The 26,675-nt window shown below is 34.8% G+C and overlaps 1 protein-coding gene across 2 annotated transcripts in view; it reads right to left on the bottom strand.

Annotated features, from left to right (window-relative positions):
• LOC145680880 (methyl farnesoate epoxidase-like) overlaps positions 1-26,675 on the bottom strand; it is a 190,426-nt gene that overhangs the window by 130,049 nt on the left and 33,702 nt on the right. Inside the window, exon 1 of one of the 2 annotated variants that reach the window (XM_081752027.1) lies at positions 5,030-5,186. The exons of the other annotated variant lie outside the window; for it this stretch is intronic. Coding sequence (XP_081608153.1) covers positions 5,030-5,076 — 47 coding nt within the window. The 5' untranslated portion in view covers positions 5,077-5,186. Of the gene's footprint in view, positions 1-5,029; positions 5,187-26,675 lie in introns of those variants that run through there. 2 annotated transcript variants of the gene reach the window in all.

Here is a 26,675-nt window from a genome sequence, read left to right as displayed (position 1 = left end):
ATCAAACTACCTGCAATAGTTTTATTTCCCTTTCACCTTTTAATCAAGGTGTCCCATGTCCAATTCTCGGTCGAACCAAAATCCTTCTTTCATGCGTAACCCAAGTAGCGGTTCGGATGTCAGTTTAAGCGAAAGTCTTCTCCTTGATAACCTCGGTATTTCGTAAGGATGTTAAGCCTAAATATACGAAACAAACCAAATTGTATATTTCTACATGCCTAAATGCGTGTTGTTTTATAAAGAAGCCAATATTGCTTAATTGATAGAAATTGGCAAAATTTATCGATTGCCTACGTAGCTTCCAACATTAGCTTGGATTGGACTTTCAATGATATCTACGTACCGGTACTAAATTTGTAATTTAATACCTCAGTTTTAGCGTACTGATTATGGTACGTTGACCTTTAAATTTTACATGCAAAGCAATAACAGGATTTTCCCGTTATTGTCTTACATTTCAAGTAATGACGGGATTTTCCCAATGGCTAGGGCGGGAGATTCTCAACTTAAGAAGTTTACTGACCGCACTTCTTTAAGCTTATGGGAGTTCTTCCGGCATAACCCCGCTGTTGCATAATAACATCAAGGCGAAACAAACTTAGGCTATTTCTGTGAATATGTAATATAAATACATAAAGCAAAAAATCTAAGTCAAAAAAGCATGGTTTAAACCAAAAAAGCCTGGTTTAAACATACCCCAAAAAACGGGTTTTTGGCATTTTCAAAAACAGCCACGGTTCTTGCCAACTCTGCTTACTTTTGTATATAGGAGGTTAAAAAATTCTTATTATATACATTGGTTAATCCTGTGGAATTCATAATGTAAATATGTTGAAGAAAAATTGTTTGAAATATTTTTTCGAAATTCATAGTTTATTTTCGATGTTTTATATTATTATCAGCATCAACCACTAATTAAATGATATTTTGTGTTATAGAGAAGCGATACAAAGTCTGTTTTATCAATTTAAAGCAGTATTTTGAAAAAAGCCCAAAATTTCCGAAGCAAAAAAGCAAAGCAGAAAAAACCGAGTTTTTTTCCAAAAAAGCCGGTTTTTTTCCGAGCCCTTGCATCTCTAATCTCAGTTTTTGTTTCATCTTTTTATTCTCAGCCGTTTCGGATTTATAAACACTGGACGTTTTATCTGAAACACCCTGTATGTATATATATATATATATATATATATATATATATATATATATATATATATATATATATATATATATATATATATACATATAAAGAGCTAGACTCCTTCTGTTAAACATAAGCCTATAATATTATTGTGAAAATTGAACCTATAATCATTAAAATATAGTGCATTTTATATTATCTGAACTCGTGTGTGATACGAATCAAACACCATTACAGACCCTTAGGAACATTGTTTCTAGTATTTTCGTTTTACTTAGTGAAAATATTTCAAATATTCACATTTACATGTACAATAATACTTAATTCTAAAAAAAAAAGAAAAAAAAATGTCCTAAGCCTTCAATAATTTATACAAATATTCATTATAAAAATATATGAGTAGGATGATACATTGATACATCTTCAACATCTCAATTAGTGTTTTTTCTGGATCAAAGAATAAAGTATAGACATAGTTCTGAGGCTAAGAGCATATCAATCTTTATATAGGGTCTACATTTCTGCAGTAAAATAAGTTTCCTTTTATTTTCAAAACGTACAACTCACTTTCCGAATATATAAGAAACATGAGCAATGCTATTCTATTGCGCAATCCTTGGCTTACTACGGCAGAAATTGAAACTTTCCATTGTGTCGAACACGCCAATTCAATTTGGTGTTTGTTAATTGCTATTACGTACTTCCTTTGAGTCTTGTTTATAGTATCTTCTCGTATTCTTCTTGATCTAGGCAATGGAATATTCTCCCAGGCTTCTCAAATTCTATGCAATACTTGCATATTTCCTAAGAGTACATTTCCATTGTTTATTCAGAGGATTTAGTTGATCTATAGCTATTATGATGTATCCATCACTTAATGTAACTAATTTGTTGTTTCTTTTTGTGTCAAATATATATATTATCCTTCTCTTTCTAAATCATTTGCTTTCAAAAGCCATCACCATCTGTTTTCTACTCGTGTCAAATGTCAATTTTAATATCTAGACAATAGGTGGGTAGAATTATGCTATTATAAATGTTAGTTTCTAACTTCTTCGATATTGTACTTAATGATAAAATGTTCACACCTTGAAGTAGATGTATTCTCGGGATTCTATTGTTTCTTACCACTTTCTTCATCCTGCTATTATCATCCAACTCATCATCAAAATCTCCTTTAGCTTCGCTTTGGAGCATAATCGTGGGACGTTACGTTAAAGAAAATGCATTTCCTGCTATTAATAAATTTTAATTTGGTCGTTGACTTCATTCTTTTTGATTACCACTATTCATAATTATTACATTTATTTTCCTCTGCATTGTTATCGTTGATTGCGAAGCATAACGTCTGCAGTGTCATTAGATACTTTGCCGTATCTATGTTCACTTTGAGATACTTCCATATGTGGACGCTTTCAGGACATTCTTTCTTGTCTTTCCTTTTCTAAATATTAAACTTATATCAAATGTACATTGCTCGTGTATTTAAATAGATGCTGAAGCTCATTCAATGCCAGTCGTTTCTTGATAGTTATAGTCCTTCATAACTCGTGCGATGTTGACCAAGCTTGGCATGGTAGTAGATTTTGACATGTTTACCATGCGTGTAAAATATTATGGTTTCCAGGCTTTTGGTTCCTGAGTTAACATTTATAAAAGCTAAGCTTTGAACACGTCAAATTAAGTTTTAAAAAATATATTTGTTATTTAGAACAAAACACATTGAACATGTCTGATAGTAAGCATTAATTTGAATCAAGGGCGGATCCAGGGGGGCGATCAGGGCGATGCCCCCCCCAGAAGGGGAAACTTTCTTACTTTATATATATAAATAAAACCCATCCCAAAGTTTGGAGCTCTTAAAAATAGCAGTATGACAACCCACCGCCCCCTTCCAGAAGTCGGTCCTGGATCCGCCCCTGATTTGAATCATAACAAAGTAAATGATATGGTAGGCAAGGTATGTTGGAAATGCACTGTGTACTTACGATAAAAACTTGCTACAAAAAAAAATGAAGGACGATTTTTTTCGCAATAGGAATACTTACTAATCTTTAATCTTCTTAACAGCGTACAGCATTGTAAAACGAAGTTAATACAGATAAGGCATGTTTCATCAGACTGTTATTAAATAAATAACTAACTAAATATGATATTTACTCGAATTTAAGAACTCCCTAAAAAATGTGTCGGTTTTCAGAATCCGTTAGAAGCACCTCCTATGATATCTTAGAGAAAATTTAACGCAACTACCAAAAAACCAATGCCTTGTTAGAAATTTCTTTCCAGATACAGTATTGGAAGCATGGGCGCACTCACGAGGAATAGGGGCACCGGATCCAGACCCTTCTCTAAATTTTCTTCCTAAACATGCATTTGTACACTTTTTCGATAAAATTATACTTGTTTCACAGACAAATCATTGGTGTAGCATGAAAATTTGATCTTATACTTCATATGTACTTTCTTATATAAATTAGTTAGTACTATCTTTTTTTCTTTTCAGAAAATATAGGTGGAAGTATTTTACTATTACTTATCGTCTTTTCGGGTGCAGAATAATACCCGTTCAATACTATATAGATGTAGTGGTTTGTAGTATTCTATCCCCCGCCAAAGGTTTGGCTCCTCCCAACAGAAATTTCTGACTGGAAGTACCTTTCGTCCTTGAAATAATGTTCCACCGTTTATTTACTAAATAAACTTAAATTTATCGAACCTGGCAAGCGCTTTGACTTTTATTTAATAACTAAAACTCTACCCAGTGCATTTTAAATATTAAAATATTAAAAAAATGCAAAAGCAATACACTGTAAATGAACAGATAGGGAAACTGAATTTTTTAAAGTTAGGCTATGCAGTGCAATTTAAACCTCCTTAAATTTTTGAGTGTGGTTAAATATGAGAGCTTGAAATGAGAACTAGAGGCCCCATTAAAAATACAATTTATTATGAATAAATTGTACAAAAAATAAAAATAAAATTTTTGAAACTGAACTATACAGTGGGTTGCATGTTACTAGTAGACTTGTACCCACAATGATGAATGACTTTTTTACTCATACATGCCAGATGACAGAGTTTTACTGAAACTCCTCCCCAAAGTGGAGAAGGGATATTATGGAAAAAAGAAAAGGTACTTATAAAGCAAGCTTCCCAAACTTCATGGCAGTCACTGAAGATTTGACTCAGAACGTATAATTTGACGGAGAAGCGAATAGTAAATTGTGATGATGCATGCCTCTTGGCCGTGCTTTTTATATAACTCAACCTCCTGACGTATCACGCAGAAAAATCCCAAAAAATGTTTTTAATAAGTATTTTTGATGCCGCTACTTTTTTCTTGGGGGGGGGGGGGGGGAGTGTGCATTTGTTTTCTATATGACGTCACCAGATGTGTTTACGTTTGGTAAAAGCAACGGGACGAGAAGCTTACGTAGAGGTCAATTGGGTGTTATATTGTTGCTTTTTGATGGGAAAGTTTTCTTCCTATTTACATGACTAACCTTGATTATATGTTGTTCTTTTCTATGTACTATTTTTTACCTTCCGTGTAAGAAAATGCGTACACAAAATATAATTTTAATCAACCATCCATTGCAATTTTATTTTTTTAAAAAAACTTTATGCATTATTATACCAATTTATTATATGACAATACGTTGAGCAATTTCATTAGTTAGCTAAAATTTGTTATGGTATTATTTATGATAATTACCGAGAATAACGCAATTATTTTCAATCAGAAATCGTCCACGTTGAACCCTGGGATTTTGTATTTTGAAAAGCGAAGTTTAAGCAGACATAATACATATTTATAAAATATGATCAACATGGTCAATGATTATATTAAAATCCAATAAAATATATTAAATGTAATTATTCAAGTCCTACCTGGACGTGAAATACTCCAATAGAAGAGTACTCGACATGATACACATAACAAAATAACACAAATATAACGACTGTTTTATATAACGTCTGTTTTATAACGAACAGACACAGAAAAATAGCAAGAAAGACAATTGAAACCTTTTATCAGTGCAGATGGCACATGCTCAACGTTGGCTTTCTCAATATCAGTTACGATAAACTTTTTCTTCTTCCTCATAATATAGAACTAGTAATAAAAGCTGATTAACGACCAGTATAACAATATATTCATTTAGTGTATCAACATTTCAAGGTCCACTTTATATATATCGTCATATGCTCGAATACAATTGTTTTCGTGTACTGTATGCTCCAAGAATTCATTTTTAGTGTATTTTTGTAGAGTCAAGCAATTAATTTAATAACCCAAGGCAATAAATCGAAGGAAGATCTAACGTTGGTTTCTAAACACCAATTTGTCTTTGTTCTTTCGAAAGGATGCTTGACCGAAGAAAATTCAATGATTACTTTTAGATTTTTAATTTTATTTTGAAATGTAATTTGGTCATGGCAAATTGATTAAAAATTCTCGGTTTGCTTTTGCGTAGAAGATAATAACATTATTGTAAAAAAAAATAAAATAAAATAAATAAATAAAAAATAAAAATAGGTATACTAGCTGGATAAAATGGGATAAATATTATCAATTCCTCTTCCTTGAACTGTGTCCTACGTGTGTACTTCGTATACTGTATACTTTCGCATCAGCATTTGTTCTTTTATGTATACACAAAAGTGCACATTGAAAGTATGTTTCTGTTTGTCTGTGCAGCAGTTCAAATTCTACTGTGAGATTGAAACACTGTTAAGAGATAATAAAACGTGAGAGCAATAAGAGGATCCCAGTACATTTACTAGTCAGCTTTGTTTTTATATTATGTTAAAGTGTTTTCGTGTTATATCAGCATAAAAGCGCATGAGACTTATTTGAGTATTAAGAAAGTCGATTTGAAAAACAATTTATGCTGAGATTTAAAATTAGATTTTATGATGTTCAGCTATTCATTTTAATGTATGATGAGAACTTATGTTACATTTATATTATGCCCAGTACTTAACAGAGAGAATCTGTATTCACCGCTGAGAACTCGTTTCTCTTTTTTCTTTGAACTCACAAACTCCATTTATTAGTATCATGTAGTGAGAGTTATAAGATTCTATTGTTAGTCCGCTAATCCGTAAATCCGTTGCTCCACACAATAACTCTTGAACGAAGGCGAATTCTTGTATTCTGTTTTTAATTCGGCTGAGCTCATTAATGAAATCAATCTGTTGCATCTTCACGGGTAACGATGACGCTTACAACCACTGATTTGTACAAGATAAGAATTTCCTCCATTTTAGGCGAAATAAAATTTCCATCTTGCCTAAAATGGTGATGATGAAATTTCTGCACTCATGAGGGATTTTTTGTACCGCATTAATAATAATAATAAACATTAATACCACGAAATTGTGAAATCATAAACGAGCTTTTATAAAATATACACTATTTATTAATCTCTATTAGACATCGTATATATGAAAATCAAAAACCTAATTTCAATATTGGTAGTTTCTGTCAGCAATACTGTCAATGTTACAGATTAAGTTCTAAAATATAAATAAGATTATTAGGGTTGTTTTCGAGTAAATGGAATTTGGATTTTAACTTTGCAGTATGTTACCCTTATTCTTTGAGAAACTGATGAAAGTCGAAAACTTACTCTGTAGAATTTCATGAAGACCTTAACATTTGGTATGTAGGCATGTTTAAATAACGGAGAAGGTGGAAAAGAGCCGTTCAAGATGTTCTTTTTTCTGATTTTAGGAACTGACCAACTCTGTAACCATGTTTTAATTACTTTACGAACTTTTGATGTTTGTTTTAGGATTAGTGATAAGGTGTGTTGTAGAAGGGAGCAACAGTTGTTTCATTATTATTATTATTATTATTATTATTATTATTATTATTATTATTATTATTATTATTATTATTATTATTATTATTATTATTATTGGATATTTTCATAGCCATATCTTTTACCAATTTAACTGTTTCAGAAAAATCAGAGATTTAGCGGAACATACTTCCTTTTAATATGAAGAGTGAAGGTAAATCCCCTCCTTAATTACTGATGAATTCTAACTCTTAAAAGTAGGAATGGTGGGAAAACATCATAAAACATAATATAGCAAAATGAAAGCAATCTACGAACATATTTCCTAGATTGTGAAGAAGAGAGTAAATTTTCCGCTCACTCTCGACTGATTTTTAAACTCAAGGGGCCTTAACCAGAGGCGTTTTCAGCGTTGTATTAAGAGCTTGATTAACGCGTGATGCTAATTTCCATATTTAATAACAGATAAGTGAAGTGAACAATAATTTATATCGAAAAAAGCCAACTTCGACTTTTCCTCAGGTTGTCCAAATACAACAGGAGAAATCAATGCAAGAGAGAATAGGAGTCAGTTAACTTGATTTCTCCTAAAGTATTTGGACAATCCTGCGAAAAAGTCGAGGTTGACCCTTCTGGATATTAAACGTTTACTTCACTTAAATGTTACTAAATACAAGAATTAGCATCATGCATTAGTCAAGCTCTTAATATAACACTGAAAAGATTCTGCATAAGATCCAAGTAGTTTGCATGATTAGAAAGCCTCAGAAAAAAGAAACACTTAAAAAAACAATATTTTATTTACGAAAGACATTGTGGAATATATTTTTAATTAGAGTGAGAGTAAATCCATTCCTTTATTCGCCATTGATTTTAACTTCAAGCAGCGGAGATTATTAACAAGATCCAAAGAAAAAATGAGGCTCATTACTTTAAAATCAAATATATATTTTAAAAGAAAACTAGCTGAGCCTGCGCTCTCTACACAGTGCATCATTCACATAAGAGCATGAATCTCCTTGTCATTCCTCACATCTGTACACACCCCTTTACAGACATAAGTGCGAAACATCTTGATGAAAATCGGCAAAGGTACCATAAAGCGGAGATCTTTTCGATTATTTTTTTCAATATCTCGCACCGTTTGCATCACTAAGCTTACTTCCGGTTGAAGTTTCTAATTAATGTATGATCAGTGTTTTCTTTCTTCCTCCATGCAGTATGTAATAAGCAAATACATCACATACATAATTAATCATGGAATGTATAACTCATAGGCTATTACGGTTTACTTTTAAAAATTTCAATATTGCAGTGCACCCTTAAAAAATGTAATAAAGAAATAACGGCAACGTTTTTTTTTAATATTCAATTAGGACTGGACAATCTACACAAAATTTGGCATCAACCAGCGTTACGGCATTTTTCTAGCACTTGTGGTTTTCGTGATCTCATTGCCGAAATGATTGGAGACAAACATATAAACTTTTCTTTGGAAACAAACATATAAACCTAGCATTTTAATCTATAGACTAGCTGAATCTGCGCTGTCTAATCAGCGCATCGTTCTATTATGACCATGAATCTCCTTCCTATTGTGCATGTTTCCTTACTCACACAAGTAAAGAATAGGAGACTCACAAAGGAAGTGAATTGCTATGTATAAATCTTGGATTGAGTTTGTAGCAAATTTGTAGAAGTAACACGATATTAAGTGGAAATATTTTTTTCCCACCAAATCTATATCAGTCCGAATACGCCTCATTGCGTCTCTTGAGGCCTTTGAAGTCGCCGGCATGCAATAGGTTTTGCCATTCAGATTTAAGGAAAGCGCCTGCAATGTCTTTCAACCCGGCATACGTAACTTCTCTACGGTTGCCTAACACCGTAGTTTCGGCCTGCAACAATGTTAATCTTATGGGCTCAAATCTGGCCCTAAAATTTTGAATAGAACAATAACGACATGGTTTTTGAAAATTTGAATGAGAACTGGACAATCTACACAAAATTCGGAACCGAGCAGCGAAAAAGGCACGTTTCTAGCACATGTGGTTTTCGAGATCTCATTGGGGAAAAACATATAAACGTAGCAAAAATGAAATGAAATGAAATTTTAGAGTTTTACGTCCCCCGGTTATGCCGGTTAGGCTAAAGGAGACGGTGATGATGAGAGATGAATGAAATGGTGGAATGAAGAAAGTGGGAGGAAACGGGAGAACAACGAGAAAACCCACGCATACGGTGTTTGTCCACCACAAAGTTCATTTGGCAGGAATATAAACGTAGCATTTTAATATATAGATTAGCAGCTGGCAAATAACTTTAAGTCTGGCCACAGTTGCCAACCTCAGAGAACAAAATTATCAATTTTCGTTTCTATAAATTATCGTATAGTACAAAAATTCGTACATTCGTTGTGCACGTGGTAATTGTAGAAACAAGTATAACATTACTAAAAATATATTAAACAAACTTTGGCAATCTTCAGTTTTCAACTCAAAATCGACGTCATGTCCCATTTTTTCTTTTTCTTTTTTTTCTTTTTTTTTTTTTTTTTACTTTTTTGATCCTTATTATCACTACTGTACTTTGAACAACAACATTTTCATTCCCTCCTAAACATAGTTGAATTTAAAGAATGGATGCAGGGTTCACATTTGCCAATTCGCAAATCGTTATCGATTTATTTAATCGGAAATGACTGTTGAAAAACTTAGTGCGTGTGTTTTATTAGTATTTAGTGTACATCTGCAATTTATTTGCTCATTCAAAGAGTGCAAAAACTTTGCGTTCTAAAATTATCACCTATATTCATCTATTATCGTATTTATGATGAAGGCTTATATGACCGTATATCTCGATAAATTATCGTATGGTTGGCAGGCCTGGGTCTGACCCACTGCGACTTATATACTCTGAGATTTTGTACACAGATACCATTTCGTGTACAAAAGGCTCAATACATTTTAGACTACCTGATATAGTGTTACATTTTACAAATACAATAGAAATGCATTTTTTATAAGCACGCGTATGCAGAAATATGTGAGATTTCTAGAACCTACGTGAGATTTAACTTGTAAAGGGAAAATTTTGTTTCGTTGGTGCGAAATTTGACTCAAAAGTACTAGGAGCACTGCAAGAGATCAATCACAAACTTCGTAAGAATGTATATTTTTATATTACAACACACGAGAAGAACCACACATTTTTATTTATCTAATCTTTAAGTAAATTAACAATAGTGAAAAAACAATAATTACAAAAATGCCGAATTAGGAGCAAAAATATACAACAATGTTCCTTTATAACCATAGCAGCATTTTATCATTTATTTTCATTTCCCCCTCATTGCTTACACTAACACTTTCTTTCAAATTTCCTTATTTTCTCATCTTCAACAATCCTCTACGCACACACACATTAGCATCCTTCTATTTCATCATTCTCTGTCCCCCTTTTTTCTGATAATAACATTTTTCTGGTAAAGTATCGCGGAAAAATATTTGGGATTAAAAGAGTACCAAAGAGTTTGCGTCGTGAAATACCGAGAGAACAGGAGGTGATAGTGGGATGGGACCAACGTTGGATACCGTGGACTAGTGATGTGAGGTGGAAAATTTTCCGCGGAAATCCGCTATATTTTTCCGGAAAATTTTCCGTTCTAAAAAAATATCAGTAATCAAGTAAGAATTCCTCAGTAATCATGAAATGGATTGAATTCATGGATAGAAATGTTGAAAAGTGAAAGATCTTTTAAAGAATCTCAAAATTTTCATGGCTCGAACAATTTTCAATACTATGTAGGAACAAGTTAAACCATTTTTCATGAATCGAAATATTTTCTGCCTTATATGGAAAAGTTAAAGAACTTTTTATGAGTCGGAAAGTTTCCATCATTTTGAAGCAAAAAGTAAAACAACTTTTTTGTGAATTGGAAAGTTTTATTGCTCTGTAGAAACAAGTGAAAGGAATTTTCATAGATCGGAAAATTTTCATCACGATGTAGAAACAAGTGGAAAACACTTGTCATAAGCCGGACAATTTTGGATATGTATAGTGATGTTATGTGGAAAATTTTCCACTATATTTAACTACACATAGAGCTACAAAATTGAATTTCAGTAGAGGAAAGTTAATCAGCAACAAATTATAATTTTCCAATTAGCTTTCGGGAACCGGAAAATTTTCTAATATTTAAAGTTGGGAAATAAAATTTTACACAGTGTTTCTCTCTCTTTCTTGTTCTGCGTGTTCCTTCGTTGCTAAGCGGTTAGCATACGCGTCTTTGGCATGGAAAACCTGGCTTCAATTCCCAGCGGAAGCTCATGTAGTTCGGATTTCACGTTAATCAGTTGTCCCGTCTTATATAGTCTCGCTGCTGAAAAGGACGTTAAACTCAAAATCAACTTAATTCAACTCCTCTCTCTCTCTCTCTCTCTCTCTCTCTCTCTCTCTCTCTGTGTGTGTGTGTGTGTGTGTGTGTGTATATGCAAAGTGCAGAGAACACACATCCAGTTCGTAGAATACAAATATTCCATTCTATTACTTAAAATTTGAATTTTTTAAAAGTCATGAATATTTTCCGATTCATAAAAACATACTCCACTTATTCATTCGATTCATGAAAAATTGTTCCACTTGTTCCTACATAGTACTGAAAATTTTCTAAGCCATGAACATTTTCAGATTCTTTAAACGATCTTTCACTTTTTAACACTTCTATATATGAATTCAACCAATTTTATGAATACTGACGAATTGTTACTTGATCACTGATTTTTGTTAAGAACGGAAAATTTTCCTAAAAAATATAGAAGAAAATTTTCCACCTCACATCACGGCTAAACAACGATGTAGGGATGAGTGGAGTATGTTTGTATGAATCGGAAAATTTCCCGGAAAATTTTCATCACAGTACTGGAGAGAGAATTTTTTGATTCTTGAAAAATTTTTCCACTTGTTCCTACATAGTACTGAAAATTGTCTAAGCTATGAAAATTTTCAGATTCTTTAAAAGATCTTTCACTTTTAACATTTCTATATATGAATTCAATCAATTTTATGAGTACTGACGAATTGTTAGTTGATCACTATTTGTTAACGGAAAATTTTCCGGAAAAATATAGAAGAAAATTTTCCACCTCACATCACGGCTAAACAAGGATGTAGGAATAAGTGGAGTATGTTTTTAGGAATCGGAAAATTTTCCGTTTCAAAATTTCCCGGAAAATTTTCATCACTGTACAGGAGAGAGAATTTTTCGATTCATGAAAAATTGTTCTACTTGTTCCTACATAGTATTGAAAATTGTCTAAGCCATGAACATTTTCAAATTCTTTAAACGATCTTTCACTTTTTAACATTTCTATATATGAATACAATCAATTTTATGAATATTGACGAATTGTTACTTGATCACTGATATTTGTTAAGAACGGAAAACTTTCCAGAAAAGTATAGAAGAAAATTCTCCACCTCACATCACAGCTAAACAACGATGTAGGAATAAGCGGAGTATGTTTTTATGAATCGGAAAATTTTCAGCACTGTACAGGAGAGAGAAGTTTTCGATTTATGAAAAATTTGAAAATTGTCTAAGCTATGAAAATTTTCAGATTCTTTAAACGATCTTTCACTTTTTAACATTTCTATATATGAATTCAATCAATTTTATGAATACTGACGAATTGTTACTTAATCACTGATATTTGTTAAGAACGGAAAATTTTCCGGAAAAAGATAGAAGAAAATTTTCCACCAAACATCTCGACTAAACAACGATGTAGGAATAAGTGGAGTATGTATTATAAATGAATCGAAAATTTTCCGGAAAATTTTCATCCCTGTACATGAGAGAGAATTTTTCGGTTCATGAAAAATTTGAAAATTGTCTAAGCTATGAAAATTTTCAGATTCTTTAAACGACCTTTCACTTTTTAACATTTCTATATATGAATTCAATCAATTTTATGAATACTGACGAATTGTTACTTAATCACTGATATTTGTTAAGAACGGAAAATTTTCCGGAAAAACATAGAAGAAAATTTTCCACCTCACATCTCGACTAAATAACGATGTAGGAATAAGTGGAGTATGTTTTTATGAATCGGAAAATTTTCCCGGAAAATTTTCATCACTGCCGTAGACCCATAAGGCGCATCGAAAAAATGAAAGGGAGAGCGCCAGCCAGCCTTACTTATTTCCACATAATAATATAAAATTATATTGTCGAACTACACACACGAGTTACCTAGTAATATTTCATATTATTATTATTATTATTATTATCAACAGCATCTTTTCATTACTTGCGCATGTTTGACATGAAACCAAACAGAAGATCCATCATTCGTAGAAAGAATAAGAATAGCCAGTTACTATAACTGTGAAGGACGGCGAAAAATACGAAAAGAGTGACTACCTGTAGCGAAAAGAACCAATACTTTCTCTCAAATGGATAAAAAATCAAGCCGAGATAGATTCGAACTCGCATGGACGGCGCGAAAAGCCAGTGCTTTGTCCACTTATTTTTCAACTGACTCACCGAACGTGTTTCAGTAACTTACTTATTGCTAATTTTACTTGCTTCACTCGTTTAACTTGATTTTTCTAATAACTTACAACGACAGGGACACGAATACAGAAACATCGAGGACACTTAAAAATCATAAATGCTCTCCCGCCTCGAATCGAACCCGGGACACCATACACCAAAGACGTACGTGCTAGCCACTAGACCAGCGGGGAGAGCACCGTTCACCCTTTGTGTCGTTAGGGATTACGACCACTGTATTGTCAGCTATCACTTCTGTGGGTTGTATACTATGATCACATGTTCCTTCTTTGCTGGAAGAGTTAAACCTACATTCTATGTAATATCTCAGGTATTTAGACCTACATGCTCTTCATATAATGTAATAAAAGGGTCATGCTGGGAATAAGAAAAAGAACATTCCTTGGACAAAACGGAAATAATTGACATCAGAAATATTTATCTACAAGGCATGCGCAGTAGTTTAATTCAGAATAGTTACTGTTTAGTTCAGTAAACGAAGAAAGGGGTATAAAAAAGCAAATATGTCGCGTCAACAAGATCGACCAGAGTTGACATAGGCGGAAGCAGATGTGTAGTAATACAACTAGGAATGCAATGGATATACTCGATTGCAATGAAATGAGCTGAGCGAGCTTAAGCAACGTAATCAGTTTATTTTGACTTTTTAAAACAATCAGTATTTTTCATAACAATCGCACAATTCTTCGTCTTGACCTTTTCTTCCGGCTAAAAAAGTTTAAAAAATCGTTAATTTGTTTTTAAATTGTGATTAAAATTGTAAATTTTTACGCTAAAAAGTAAAAGGGCTTCGCCGGAATTTTTGAAAATTACGCGCAGATTTTAATTGTTGACAAAAAAATCACGTGAAAACTTTTTCCCCATGTTAAGTCTATGGAAGCGTTTTTCGGTGATTATTCCTCGATGGTACATCGGATTTTTGATTTCAACCTATGTTCTCACTCAGCACGACATACTCTATCAGCGTGCTAAGTTTGGTTGAGATCGGCCAAACGGTCTAGGAGGAAGCGTTTTTCGGTGATTATTCCTCGATGGTACATCGGATTTTTGATTTCGACCTATGTTGTCACTCAGCACGACATACTCTATCAGCGTGCTAAGTTTGGTTGAGATCGGCCAAACGGTCTAGGAGGAGTTCGCGGACAACCAAACGGCTAACCCGAGTATTAGAGCAACAACTTGGTTAAATTGATAATTCGTTCTGTATCCTGTAGTAGATCGTATCACAACTTTACGGGAGAGCAGTGAAAGACTTACTAACGTTATCATATCACTCACTCACTCACTCACTCTATGGCCTATGAAACCCGGAGATTCAGTGCCGCGTTCACAAAAGCTCTCCACTGACTTCTATCCTTAGCTAATTCGATCCAGTTTCTACTTTGTATTCCTATCTCTGCGAGATCCATCTTAATACTATCCTCCCATCTGCGCCTAGGTCTGCCTAATGTTCGTTTTCCTATGGGTCTACCAGTCAAGACTTTGAAAGCGTTTCTACTTACTTCCATTCTAGCTACATGACCTGCCCACCTAAGCCTCCTAGACTTGACGACCCTAACAATGTTGGGTAAACCGTATAAACTATGTAGTTCCTCGTTATGAAGTTTCCGCCATTCCCCATTCTCGTTCGTCTTGGGTCCGAATATTCTTCTCAGGATCCTGTTCTCAAATACTTTCAGTCTATGTTCTTCCCTCAGAGTAAGCGACCATGTTTCGCAACCATACAGAACAACAGGCATGATTATCGTTTTATATATTTTAAGCTTCAAATTCCTCGACAGAACTCGCGACGACAAGAGATTTTGAACCCAATAGTAACACGAATTCCCTGCTTTTAGTCGACATTTAATTTCTTCGTGAATATGATTTTCGTCTGTTAATATTGATCCTAAATATTTGAAAGTATCCACTTTATCAAAAGTATTATTTAATATTTTAACGCCTCCACAATTTGCCGTATTACGGTCCCGACGCACTTCCATGTATTTAGTTTTCTCTGCATTTACTTCTAAACCCATGTCCCTGCAAGCGTTTAATAATACCTCTGCATTTATTTCTACTGTTCTCCTATCATCCCCTATTAAATTTACATCATCAGCATATGCCATAACCTGGTGAATGCCGTTCAACTCTAGGCCCTGGTTGCTATCTTTGATTTTCCTTATGGCGTATTCCAGCACAAAGTTAAATAATAATGGCGACAACGCATCTCCTTGTTTCAGGCCATTTTCGACGTGGAAGCTCGCGGACAAAAATTTTCCTACCCGGACTTTACTTTGGGATTCACTTAAACATATCTTAATTAATCTAATTAGCTTTCTCGGTATTCCAAGCTCTGTAAGAACGTTGTATAATGTTTCTCTCCTAACCGAGTCGTAAGCCTTTCTAAAATCAATAAATAGTTGATGTACCGGGGTATTGTATTCCCACTTCTTTTCTAGTATTTGGCGAATGGTAAATATTTGGTCGATAGTTGATCGATTTCGTCTAAATCCGCACTGATAATCTCCAATAATTTCATCTGCGTATGGGGTCAATCTTGCTAACAGAATATTTGAAAGGATTTTATAGGATGTTGACAGAAGAGAAATGCCTCGATAATTATTATAGTCAGTTTTGTCGCCTTTCTTGTGAATTGGAACAATGATTGACTCTTTCCACTCTTGTGGCACTTCTTCCTTGTTCCAGATAAGGAGAATGAGTTTGTGTATCTTGTTCCACAATTTTTCGCCTCCAGCTAAAATTAACTCAGCCGGAATTTCATCTACACCCGGAGATTTGTGTTTCTTTAATTTCTTTATCGCGGCTTCCACTTCTATTCGATTGGGTTCTGGAATATACGATTCTGCGGTGTGTATCTCCTTTTCTCCACGCACATTAGTTTTTGGCTGCGTGTTCAGCAAATCGTCAAAGAAATCTTTCCATCTATTTAAGAGGCTATCCGTATCAGTGAGAACTGTTCCGTCAGATTTCTTTAATATATAAGCACGAGGTTGATAGCCTTTCTTAAATTCGCTGATCCCCTTATACATGTCCCGAATATTTTTATTTTTACTATTATCTTCGAGTTCATTAATTTTAGCTTTCAAAAAATCCCGTTTCTTTGTTCTAAAAGTTTTGGAAGTTTCCCGCCGGATATCTGCGAAATTTTGTGTAGTTATTTCATTCGGATTTTGTAGCCACCGTAATTTTGCATGTTTTCTCTTCTCTACTAGTTTAATGCATTCTTGGTCGAACCATGGTTTGTTCCTACGTATTTCCGCGTGTCCCAATTTTTCTATTGCTGAACTTTTAATGCTATCTCTAATTTCAATCCAAGTATCCTCAACACTAGTGCACTCCGAGTCTTCTAAAACCGAGAATCTATTCGAAACTTCAATCTGGTATTCCTCTCTTACCTGGCTCTCTTCTAATTTCTTTAAATTAAATCTCTCCGTTTTCGGACATTGAGTATTACATTTATTCAACGCTAATCTCTCCCGTATTACAGCTGCTAACAGGTAGTGATCAGTGTCACAATCAGCCCCTCTAAACGACCGGACGTCAATTATGCTAGATTGTCTTCTTCTATCTACTAAAACGTGATCAATTTGATTATGTGTTTTTCCGTCTGGTGATGTCCAAGTGTATTTATGAACGTCGCGATGTGGGAATTTTGTACTCTTCACGATTAGGTTTTTGGATGTTGCAAAGTTCACGAGTCTAACACCGTTGTCATTACTTTCCTTATGCAAACTTTCGTTCCCTATAATCGGTTTGAAAATATCCTCTCGTCCTACCTTCGCATTGAAATCCCCTAATAGAATCTTCATATGGTATCGCGGGAGTTGGTCAAATATCCGTTCCACTTCTTCGTAAAAATCTTTTATATCGTCACCCTTATCTTCGGTTGGAGCATGTACATTTAAAACAATAATATCACACCACCGTCCCTTAAGAGTAATAAAAGAAAGTCTGTCAGTAACAAATTCAACCCGTTTAATTGCTGGTAATATTCGTTTGTGAACGAAAAACCCTGTTCCTAACTGGTGATTTTTATTTCCTTCCCCGTAAAAGAACGTAAAATTTCCAGAATTCTCAGATCCATTTCCTTCCCACCTAACTTCCTGAACTCCTACTAAGTCCATCCTGTATTTCTCTAACTCACTCGTTACAGATTTTAACGCGCCTGCCCTATAAAGACTTCTAATATTCCATGTTCCAAATCTCATGTCCATTTTCTTTTGCTGATGTCGTGCCAAGTTATCAGTCCTTGTCCGAGGCTTTTGTGAATGTTTCTGAACAAGTACCTTTTTTTTACAGGATGAGGGTGTTAGCCTTACCCAAACCCCCAAGCTGGAGGACCACTCCTAGTCGTCTGTCCGCGACTGCTTATTCAGTATATTCGCAGCTAACCTCTATATCTAGAGGCCTTCTCCTCGATCCGCAACCTGAGGACGCGCCATGCCGTGGTGACAGGAACCCACGTTACGTTATCATATAGTAAGCTTTAGTAACACGATCATATAGACACAAATGAATGTAACTGTGAGTACTACAACTTGGATTTAACGAAAGCCGTTTAAATATTCAGTGGTTTGCAGGGTTGTGTAAGACGCAAAAAGATAAGATACAAGACAATCCTTCATACCTCAGATTCCAGTAGCTACATACATGCAGTTTCTGGTTAGATACTGAAACCCCTGTCAGATTTTAATACATGACGTATTGCAGGATACAAAATGCTTTGCATTACTTGTTTGTTTGTAGACACCTGCTAGCTTAGTGTTCTGAAAGGTTGTGTATAAACTAGGGATGGCCAATTCCGGAATTTTTACTTTCCGGACTCCAGAAAGTAAAACCGGACAAATTCCGGAATTCGGAAAATTCCAATTTGGAATAATTCCGGAGTTCGGAAAAATCCGGAATTTAGAAATTTCTGATTTCGTTAACATTCGAAAAATCCGAAGTTTATCTCAATTCCGGAATTTTCTAAATTCCGGATTCTTTCCGAGTTCCGGAATTCTTCTGAATTCCGGGGTTTAACTGAATTCCATAATTTTCCGAAATCCGGAAAGTGAAAAGTTCCGCTTCCGAAAAATGAATTTATTTCGGTTAATATGAATCGTGGCGGAAATAAATCTTTGACCACGTAATGGCAATTGCTTTGAAAGAAATGGAGAGTATGAGAATTCAATCTGTCATATCTGTAGTTTCGTGTGGAGAAAAAACAAACTTGTGAACCAACGGTTTAAGAACAACTCAACTTATTAATGTAAACTTTGCCGACATCATGATTGAAATATGAAAGACATTTTGAATCGAAGAAATATAACATACAAGTTTGCAAGTGGAGACACAGAAACCTAATGTAACCAGACTAAAGACGAATCGTTTACCGCGTAGCGATCGCGGTTCAGTGGTCAAGGTGCTTGTGCGAATCAACGTCGCATTTTTTTTAACTTTAGGATTTTTGATGGCGATTGTTCGGCGATGACATACTTTTTATTATATTCAGATATTTGAATACTCAGATATTTCAATACTTGAACTATCAGATCTTCAGGAATAATAATAGTAATAATAATAAACTAATAATAATTATTATTATCTCGTAGAAGATTAAAAGCTAGGAGCTAATTATCGCTAAGGTCATACCATTACAAGCAGAAACGTGACATTTGGAGAGAATATTTCGGTTTGGTTTAATGTTGCCCGCGAAAAGAGGAATTTCTCATCTCGTTTCTGAAACAAACAAAATAACATGAGAATTAATATTTTATATTCGAGACGGGACAAGGCTAACTCAAAATTTTCGTCTCGCTTTGGAAATGAGAATCGAGACGATATGAAAAGTATCGTAAACATTTCCCATCTTGTCCCGATTCCCGAAATAGTGTATGCCCATTCTTTAAATAACAATTGCTCTGTAGATTGAATCTCATAGGCTATATCGTTACATTGTATTTCAGAACTCATTTTGTAGGTATTTTTGTAGCAAAGCTTTTATATTTACCTCTGCATATCCTAGTTTATTATATTCCTTACTGTTGCGTGATATTCAGTTATTTTTATTACAGTTATTTTCCTTAAAACATGCAGTAGAATACTTTCTACATGAAACTTTAGTGGAACGCTCTAGTTTAAAATTTTGGTAGTTGCAAAGGTGTGTCTTGAAGGTACGGAACCCTTTCCCCGAAATCTCTACTTTTAAGTAAATTTTGCCAAATTTTAGGGCAAGTTTAAAACTTTTAATGCCATTATTATTATTATTATTATTATTATTATTATTATTATTATTATTATTATTATTATTATTACTATTATTATTATTATTATTATTATATCAACACCGTGTATACTCTTTAAAAGATATGCGATTAGTATCTGAATAGTAAAAGCTAATTGACTGTCGATCTCCGTCCTCGAGAAGTCTTCAGGAGGCAAGGACATCGGTCACGTTCTGGTTTGAGTTCCGAAGGGGTCGAGCAAAAAAAACGTTAAAAATTATAGGCTCCAGCGAAACATATTCAAAACAGCTGGGACCGGGTTTAGGCTTCTCAACTGCTCGAGCGGCTCGGCTTATAGCTCATTCACTACCGAACCGAAGCGAGAAGAGAGACGAGCCAACAGCTCAACCAACCTAGCCGATTTGAGCCATCGGCTTAGTTGAGCTGAGTCGAACCGTGCCGATGGACTAGTTTCAACTTAACTGGCTCGAACCGGTTCACATGAGCCGAGTAGGTGACCCATCCCAACCAAGAAAGCTGGATGCAAAGGGCTAAATTGAGCCTAGTCGATGGCTCGTTCCAACTGAGCCGGCTCAGGTCATCCGCTCAATTGGGCCGAGCCGACGGCTTATCCCAACCGAGCCGACTCGAGCTGTTTGCTCAGTTGATACGAGCCGAGCCGGTTGATATCACTAACCGGGTTAGTCTTCTGCTTGGGCTCAAGAATTCGACTGTGCAGGTCTCAGCCTTGATTTTAAGAACTACAGTATATACTTATATTGGTGATTAGGACATTTGAGGCTGTCTCGTAATTTTTAAAAAAAACTCTTGTCCTCTCGTTATCTAGACGAGACGAGATACACTAAAATTGCACCACGAGATGCACTAAAATTACGAGACGAGATGAACCCCTGTCGGGAGGAACACTAAAAGTATTCCACATTATTGCTTACATTTCTCATGGCTTTCGCTTTCCATTCTAATCAGGCCATTATTTCAAAACGAGTTAAAACGAGCTGAACGAGCGAGCGAGCCATTATCAAACTCGACTCAACTCGAAACTCGACCTCGAAAACAGTGACTTGGCTCGGAACTCAACTCAAGAAAATTACCTTTGACTCGACTCGAATTGAACTCGAGTCAAGTCGAATTTTGGCTTGAGTCGTTCTCATCCCTATTCGTATTTGTATTTTATGCTTCCACTTCTACAATTTCTACTCTTTTTTCTCCGTTTACCTGCTGTTTCTGGATTACTCTTTCGGTGTCGTCCTTAATTTACACCATGCACTATTCTTATTCCCAGCTTGTGACCCGCTTCAATGTCTTATTCAGTTTGGGCTTTTCTCCTTACCTTGACTACACATGTGATTGATTTAATTCTCACTTTCCGCGCAGGACCGATTAAAATTATTATTATTATTATTATTATTATTATTATTATTATTATTATTATTATTATTATTATTATACTATTGAACTTGCACGGAGAAATTACTGTATAATACGATATCATTTCTGTAATTTTACTCCATTGTATATTATTTGGTTTATTAATGGGCACTAAATTGTCTCCAGATTATCGAATAAAATAACTCCGTCATGCACTTTGGTGGAAATATAATTACAGAAATATTACCGGTTCGTTCTAAACATCTGGGCTGAACTTAGCAATATTTATCTTATGATGTTGCATGAGAAGATAATGTAGGGATGAAGTGCTGAACTTGTGAGTAATACAGCTAATCAATATAGCTTCAAATCCTTTTCAAGTTATTTTGTTTTCAAAGCAATTGTGAAGAATCAAAGAGTGACTTCTCATACTAAATGAGCAATCCTTAAGAAAGTGGACGCAATCCTTTGTATCATGATAGAGACGATTTACGCATGTTAATTGGGAAAGGGCAAGGATATTACTAGGACCTTCGAAACACTTCGTTCATCTGCAGAATGCACTTTTTAATTTCTCTTTCTAAGGAAAAAACACTATACCATTTGTTATTGTTAAACTAATTTTGGTTAGCGCAATCGGTGGAATATGATGGTCTCTGTAATAGGCACATTTCTGAAGAAGTTTGCCTATTGTAGAGACTCACATGTGTGAAATTTGGAAAAATTTCGTTTTATCGATCACTGCCCTCTGATTCATACCCCCTGATTAGATATACTTGTTTCCTCATTTTCATTGTATCACTTCTCTAATAAATGTCAGTGGAATTTTTACCAAGTTTTCACTTAATATCTCAAACGGGTAATGCGCTCTCTTTTACCACCTCTCACGTGCTGTATATAAATAATAGCTTAAATTATTTTCGTCAATCTGAAAGTGGGGGGCCTAGGCCCCCCGTCCCCGAGCTAGATCCGCTACGGCACAAGACGAAACACAGGCTTTTTCTCACCTCTCTAAAATGATACATTTTCACATGACGAGGCGAAACAGGCAACCATGTTGTGTCTAGCACATCATAACCATTCCTTTTATAAAATTCTGTTTTCACCTCATTATCAACTTATTTCTCGAAATCCGACCTCGGATCATCATCTTTTCATTGATCGTCATTGTTTCCTTCACTAACTTGTGTTCATAATTGTAATTTTTAAAAAATCATTCTATTTTCTACGGTTTTCATTCCACGGCCAGTCTACGGTTTTCGTTCTACCACTTGTGAAGTGGAATTAACATATGATAGGTTATAATGGTGTTGTGAATGTTTGTTATGTGTCTAATTGTTTGATACCAATGTATATTTAGACAATCTATATTATGTGGGGTTAATTGCATTCATCTATTACTACTTAATTGTCTATGTATGGTATATCTATAAGTGTAGTGTTCTACGTTTCCCTTCCTAAAACAAAGTTGTTTCAAGGCTCTGGATTAAGTGTAATGGAATTGTATAATAGTCTAGGCATGTAACTTTGATGGGGAAATGGAAGTTAGAGCTACAGTATGAAGTGTGGAAAGAGGGATCTTTCTTTTTTCTCTTGAAATATCTGTAATGCATTGCTTGTTCCGTTCACTGTATCGCTATCTGTCCTCGCTGCTTCCTTCAGGCGTTATTCAGCGTGCCTCGGTGGCTAGCCTCTACATAGCAAAACTCACGAGTGTAATATGCATGATTCACTGTGTAACGCAGTGTTGCAATAACTTCGCTTTGTCGTTAACAAATATAGTGCTTTTGCTGTCTTGAATATCAATAAAACTGGTTGTGGAAAAAATAACTGAATACGAATCTGCTAAAAGTCTACTTATATAGTTTAATATTGTAGTCTCAATATGGTCCCTCATCCCAAAACTTGTGATTGTTTTCACAGGACACATTTGGGGAGAGGGGAAGTTGTGTAAGTCTCAATATTTTGGCATTCGGGATATTAGTGATATGTTGTTCGGATCTTGGAACCTTAGATGATAACGCTTGCAATTATTACTTTGCTGTTTTATGGCTGTTTGTATTCGGCATTCTTATTATGTAAGCGTCTATTTGTCATCTCGTTGATTTGAATGGAAGTAGCACACTCTCAGTTCCGGGAGCATCTCTCTCTCACTCTCTCTCTCTCCAATACACACATTTCTGAAGAAATTTGCCTATCGTAGAGACTCACATGGGCGAAATTCGGGAAAATTTCCAGTTTATCCGGTCACCACCCTCTGATGCAACCCCTGATTAAATATACGTGCTTCCTCATTTTAATTGTCTCACTTCTCTAATAAATTTCACCGAAATTTTTAACTTGTTTTCACTTAACATATTAAACGGGTAATACGCTCTCTTTTACCACCTTTCATGTGCTGTATGCATTATTTTTTTAAAAATAAAATATACTACTTGGAGCAGATTCAAACCGCCGTTTTTTGGATTTGTAAGTTAGCGCCTTAATCACTACATCAAGATCGTTGCTTGGTAAATGCTTATTTGTTGGTATATTTGTTGTATTTGTATTTTATGTTCCAACTTCGAGAATTTTTACTCTTTTTTTCTCCGTTTCGCATGTGTTTCTGGCTTTCTCTTTCGGTGTCGCCCTTTATTTACACTATGCACTATTCGTATTCACAGCTTGTGCCCCTCTGCAATGTCTTAATCAGATTAGACTTTTCTTCTTGCCCCTCAGTAAACATTTCATTGATTCAATTCTCATACTCTCCATGGATGGAGCGCAGGAATGCCAGACTCAAAAAACAGGTGTACATTTACTTTCCTGACAGATAATACAAACGAATGCTTGTGATCTCAGAACCTCAACTTAGCAAATAATCTGTTGTTTGTTTTCTGAATACAACACAAAAATTTGTTTCCGTGATAATTATTTTATTTATTTTTAATATCAGTTCCACAAGTAGTCCAACCTTCGACTACGACACTTTCTCGCAAGTTAACTGAGAAACATTTAAACAATACAGTATACGTTAAAAGTAAGGGGGAAAAGAGACAAAATAAATTGTAGATCACCACATTGACCTGCTGTAGCCGCGATAAATCAAAACATTCACATGGGAAGAAAATAGTCTTCTGATTGGGGCGAACTTGTGGACACTTCTCTTGTTCTGGAAGATTTGTTTTACAAAAATAAAATAAAATGCAAATAAACATATGTTTAAGACAAGTCTTCAAAATACACGTGTTTAAAACAAAATGTTTAAAACGTAAACAAAATTTGTTTTAAACAAAATCAATTGTTTAAAACAAGTCTTAATCATTTGTTTTAAATATTTTGTTTTAAACAAAACAACCCTGGAAGTTAGTAAATTTGGGACGAAGCTCAAACTAGCAAAAACTTGAACTAATTACATGAACCACCACCGCCACATGATTGTGCAACCTGCAAAGTCTATAAAAGAAGTGACAATTCACAGCAACTAGGTAACTAAGAAAATGTTAAGCTAATTCAATTGAACGTAACGACAATCTTACGGCCCTCCTAAATAAGTCATACTTTCCCAAGGAAAACTTCCTCTGCATGATTATTTAATTATATTTGTCACTATTTATTTGTCAGTTTCGTTTCTATGCAGTTTGGATCGTACGCAGTTTGGATCCTACGCAGTGTGAATTCTACGCAGTTTGGATAGTACGCAGTGTGGATCCTACGCAGTTTTGTTCCTACGCAGTTTTGACGCTACGCAATTTCGGTCGTATACAGTTTTGATCCTACTCCGGTTTTTCCCTATATAACTTCAAAAAATATTATTATAATTGTTTTTTTATTGTTCGATCATATGACCTTACCTGTTTTGGATCCTACGCCGGTTTCAGTTTGGATCGTACGGAGTTTGGATCGTACCCAGTTTGGATTCTACGCAGTGTGGATCCTACGCAGTGTGGATGCTACGCAGTGTGGACCCTACGCATGTAACCCCGCAACTTAACGGATTTAGAAGCGTGGCCATAGATTTTCAGATGTAGGTTGTATTGACATTTTGACCAGTTGCCCGTTTGCACAGGGTTATCGTAGAGAGTTGAGATCTGTTCTATCTTCTTTTATTTAACAATAGCTTTCATACAATATGCTTCATGTCCCCGGTTCCATTTGCTTATTTTGAGTTGGACCCCGCCTGGAACCCTGCGGGTGCCCCGGGGACACAAATTTTTCATTCAAAAGGTGCTGAGCTCCCCACACTAATTTGATATGTATTCACTGAGTTTCCTTACCCGACCGTTTCCGAAAACTTTGACCAGGAATCTGACTTTGTAATGTATAGTATGGAGCTCAATTTCTAACTTTTCATGATCATATCTCCGCAACGGTTGAGATCGAGGATGTATCCCTTTTCGTGTTATGTTCTTTTGCTACAAGGTATCCAACGGCCAAAGTCTCGACCCGAAGTCAGAGTTACACTTGGATAGGTTCCCTCGTTAGTAATTAAAAAAAATCCATTGATCTCTAATAACTACGCAGATTATTAAAATTAATAGGAAAATAATGATGAATAAAATGATCATTGCAAGTATCACTAATTTCATTCATGATCTTGGAATTATGAGAAAACAGGCCACATCTTTTTTTTTTAAAAAAAAGTATATAGTACATAAATATTAGCAATTTTTATAGCACAAGAAAAGCTTAACAGAAATGAGCTTATGTGTGCTTCTATAAAAAAGAAACGTCTGAAACATGAGCAGAGATGCGTCTACTTTGGCTCTCGGGAAAGAGCACATAGTTCACTTCTTGTTGAATGAAATAACATGAAGTTTTTTTTTTCCTACGTAAGATTATGTAGCCTGTCTGTTAAGATTCACTTGAGACGTAAAAACGTCCTTTCAACATATTTAAACGTCCTTTCTACCGATGTGAGGAACATATTTAAAGCACGTGACAACAATGGGATTCAAACCCACATCAACCGTGCTCCCACCATCCAAAACTTTGGCATAGTGAGAGAGGAACAGTAGCTAACAGAGCAGCACCAAGGAACAAACAAGACTAAATTCCTTTAACTGAAGAAATCATTTGCCATCGCAGCATTTGACGTTTTATTCTTCCCAGAAATTTGTCGGACTCAGTTGATCAATAATACGGTGATTCGGCCCCTGGGGCACACCGGTTAGAAACCTTAAATTCTAATCTAACTGAGTGACAATGCGTTCTGATCTACTAGTTAGCAACATGACATGCGTTTCCCGTTGCAAGGAAAAATTAAAAATAAGCAGTCAGGAAATGGTAAATACGGCAATTAATTTAAGAAATGACATTTATCAAAGAGTTTTTTTTTTCATGGCAAAATATGGCATTCATTGCAATTTGCCATAACTTCCGCTCTTTAGCAATAAAAGTATTGAGGTTTGATTAATATTATCTTAAGAGTAGTTAAAGTGTTCGTTTAAACTACTTTTATTACCTCAATATTGTTATCATTATTAATATACATTAGTTTTATTTCTGTACTCTCTAATTGTTATTCTAGTTTTATGAGTCTAGTCTTACGATCTAGTCTTATTTATGAA

The sequence above is a fragment of the Thermobia domestica genome, chromosome 3, assembly GCF_964235325.1.
Source record: "Thermobia domestica chromosome 3, izTheDome1.hap1.1, whole genome shotgun sequence".
Classification (NCBI taxonomy): Eukaryota; Metazoa; Arthropoda; class Insecta; order Zygentoma; family Lepismatidae; genus Thermobia; species Thermobia domestica.
This window is presented reverse-complemented; position numbering and strand designations above follow the sequence as displayed.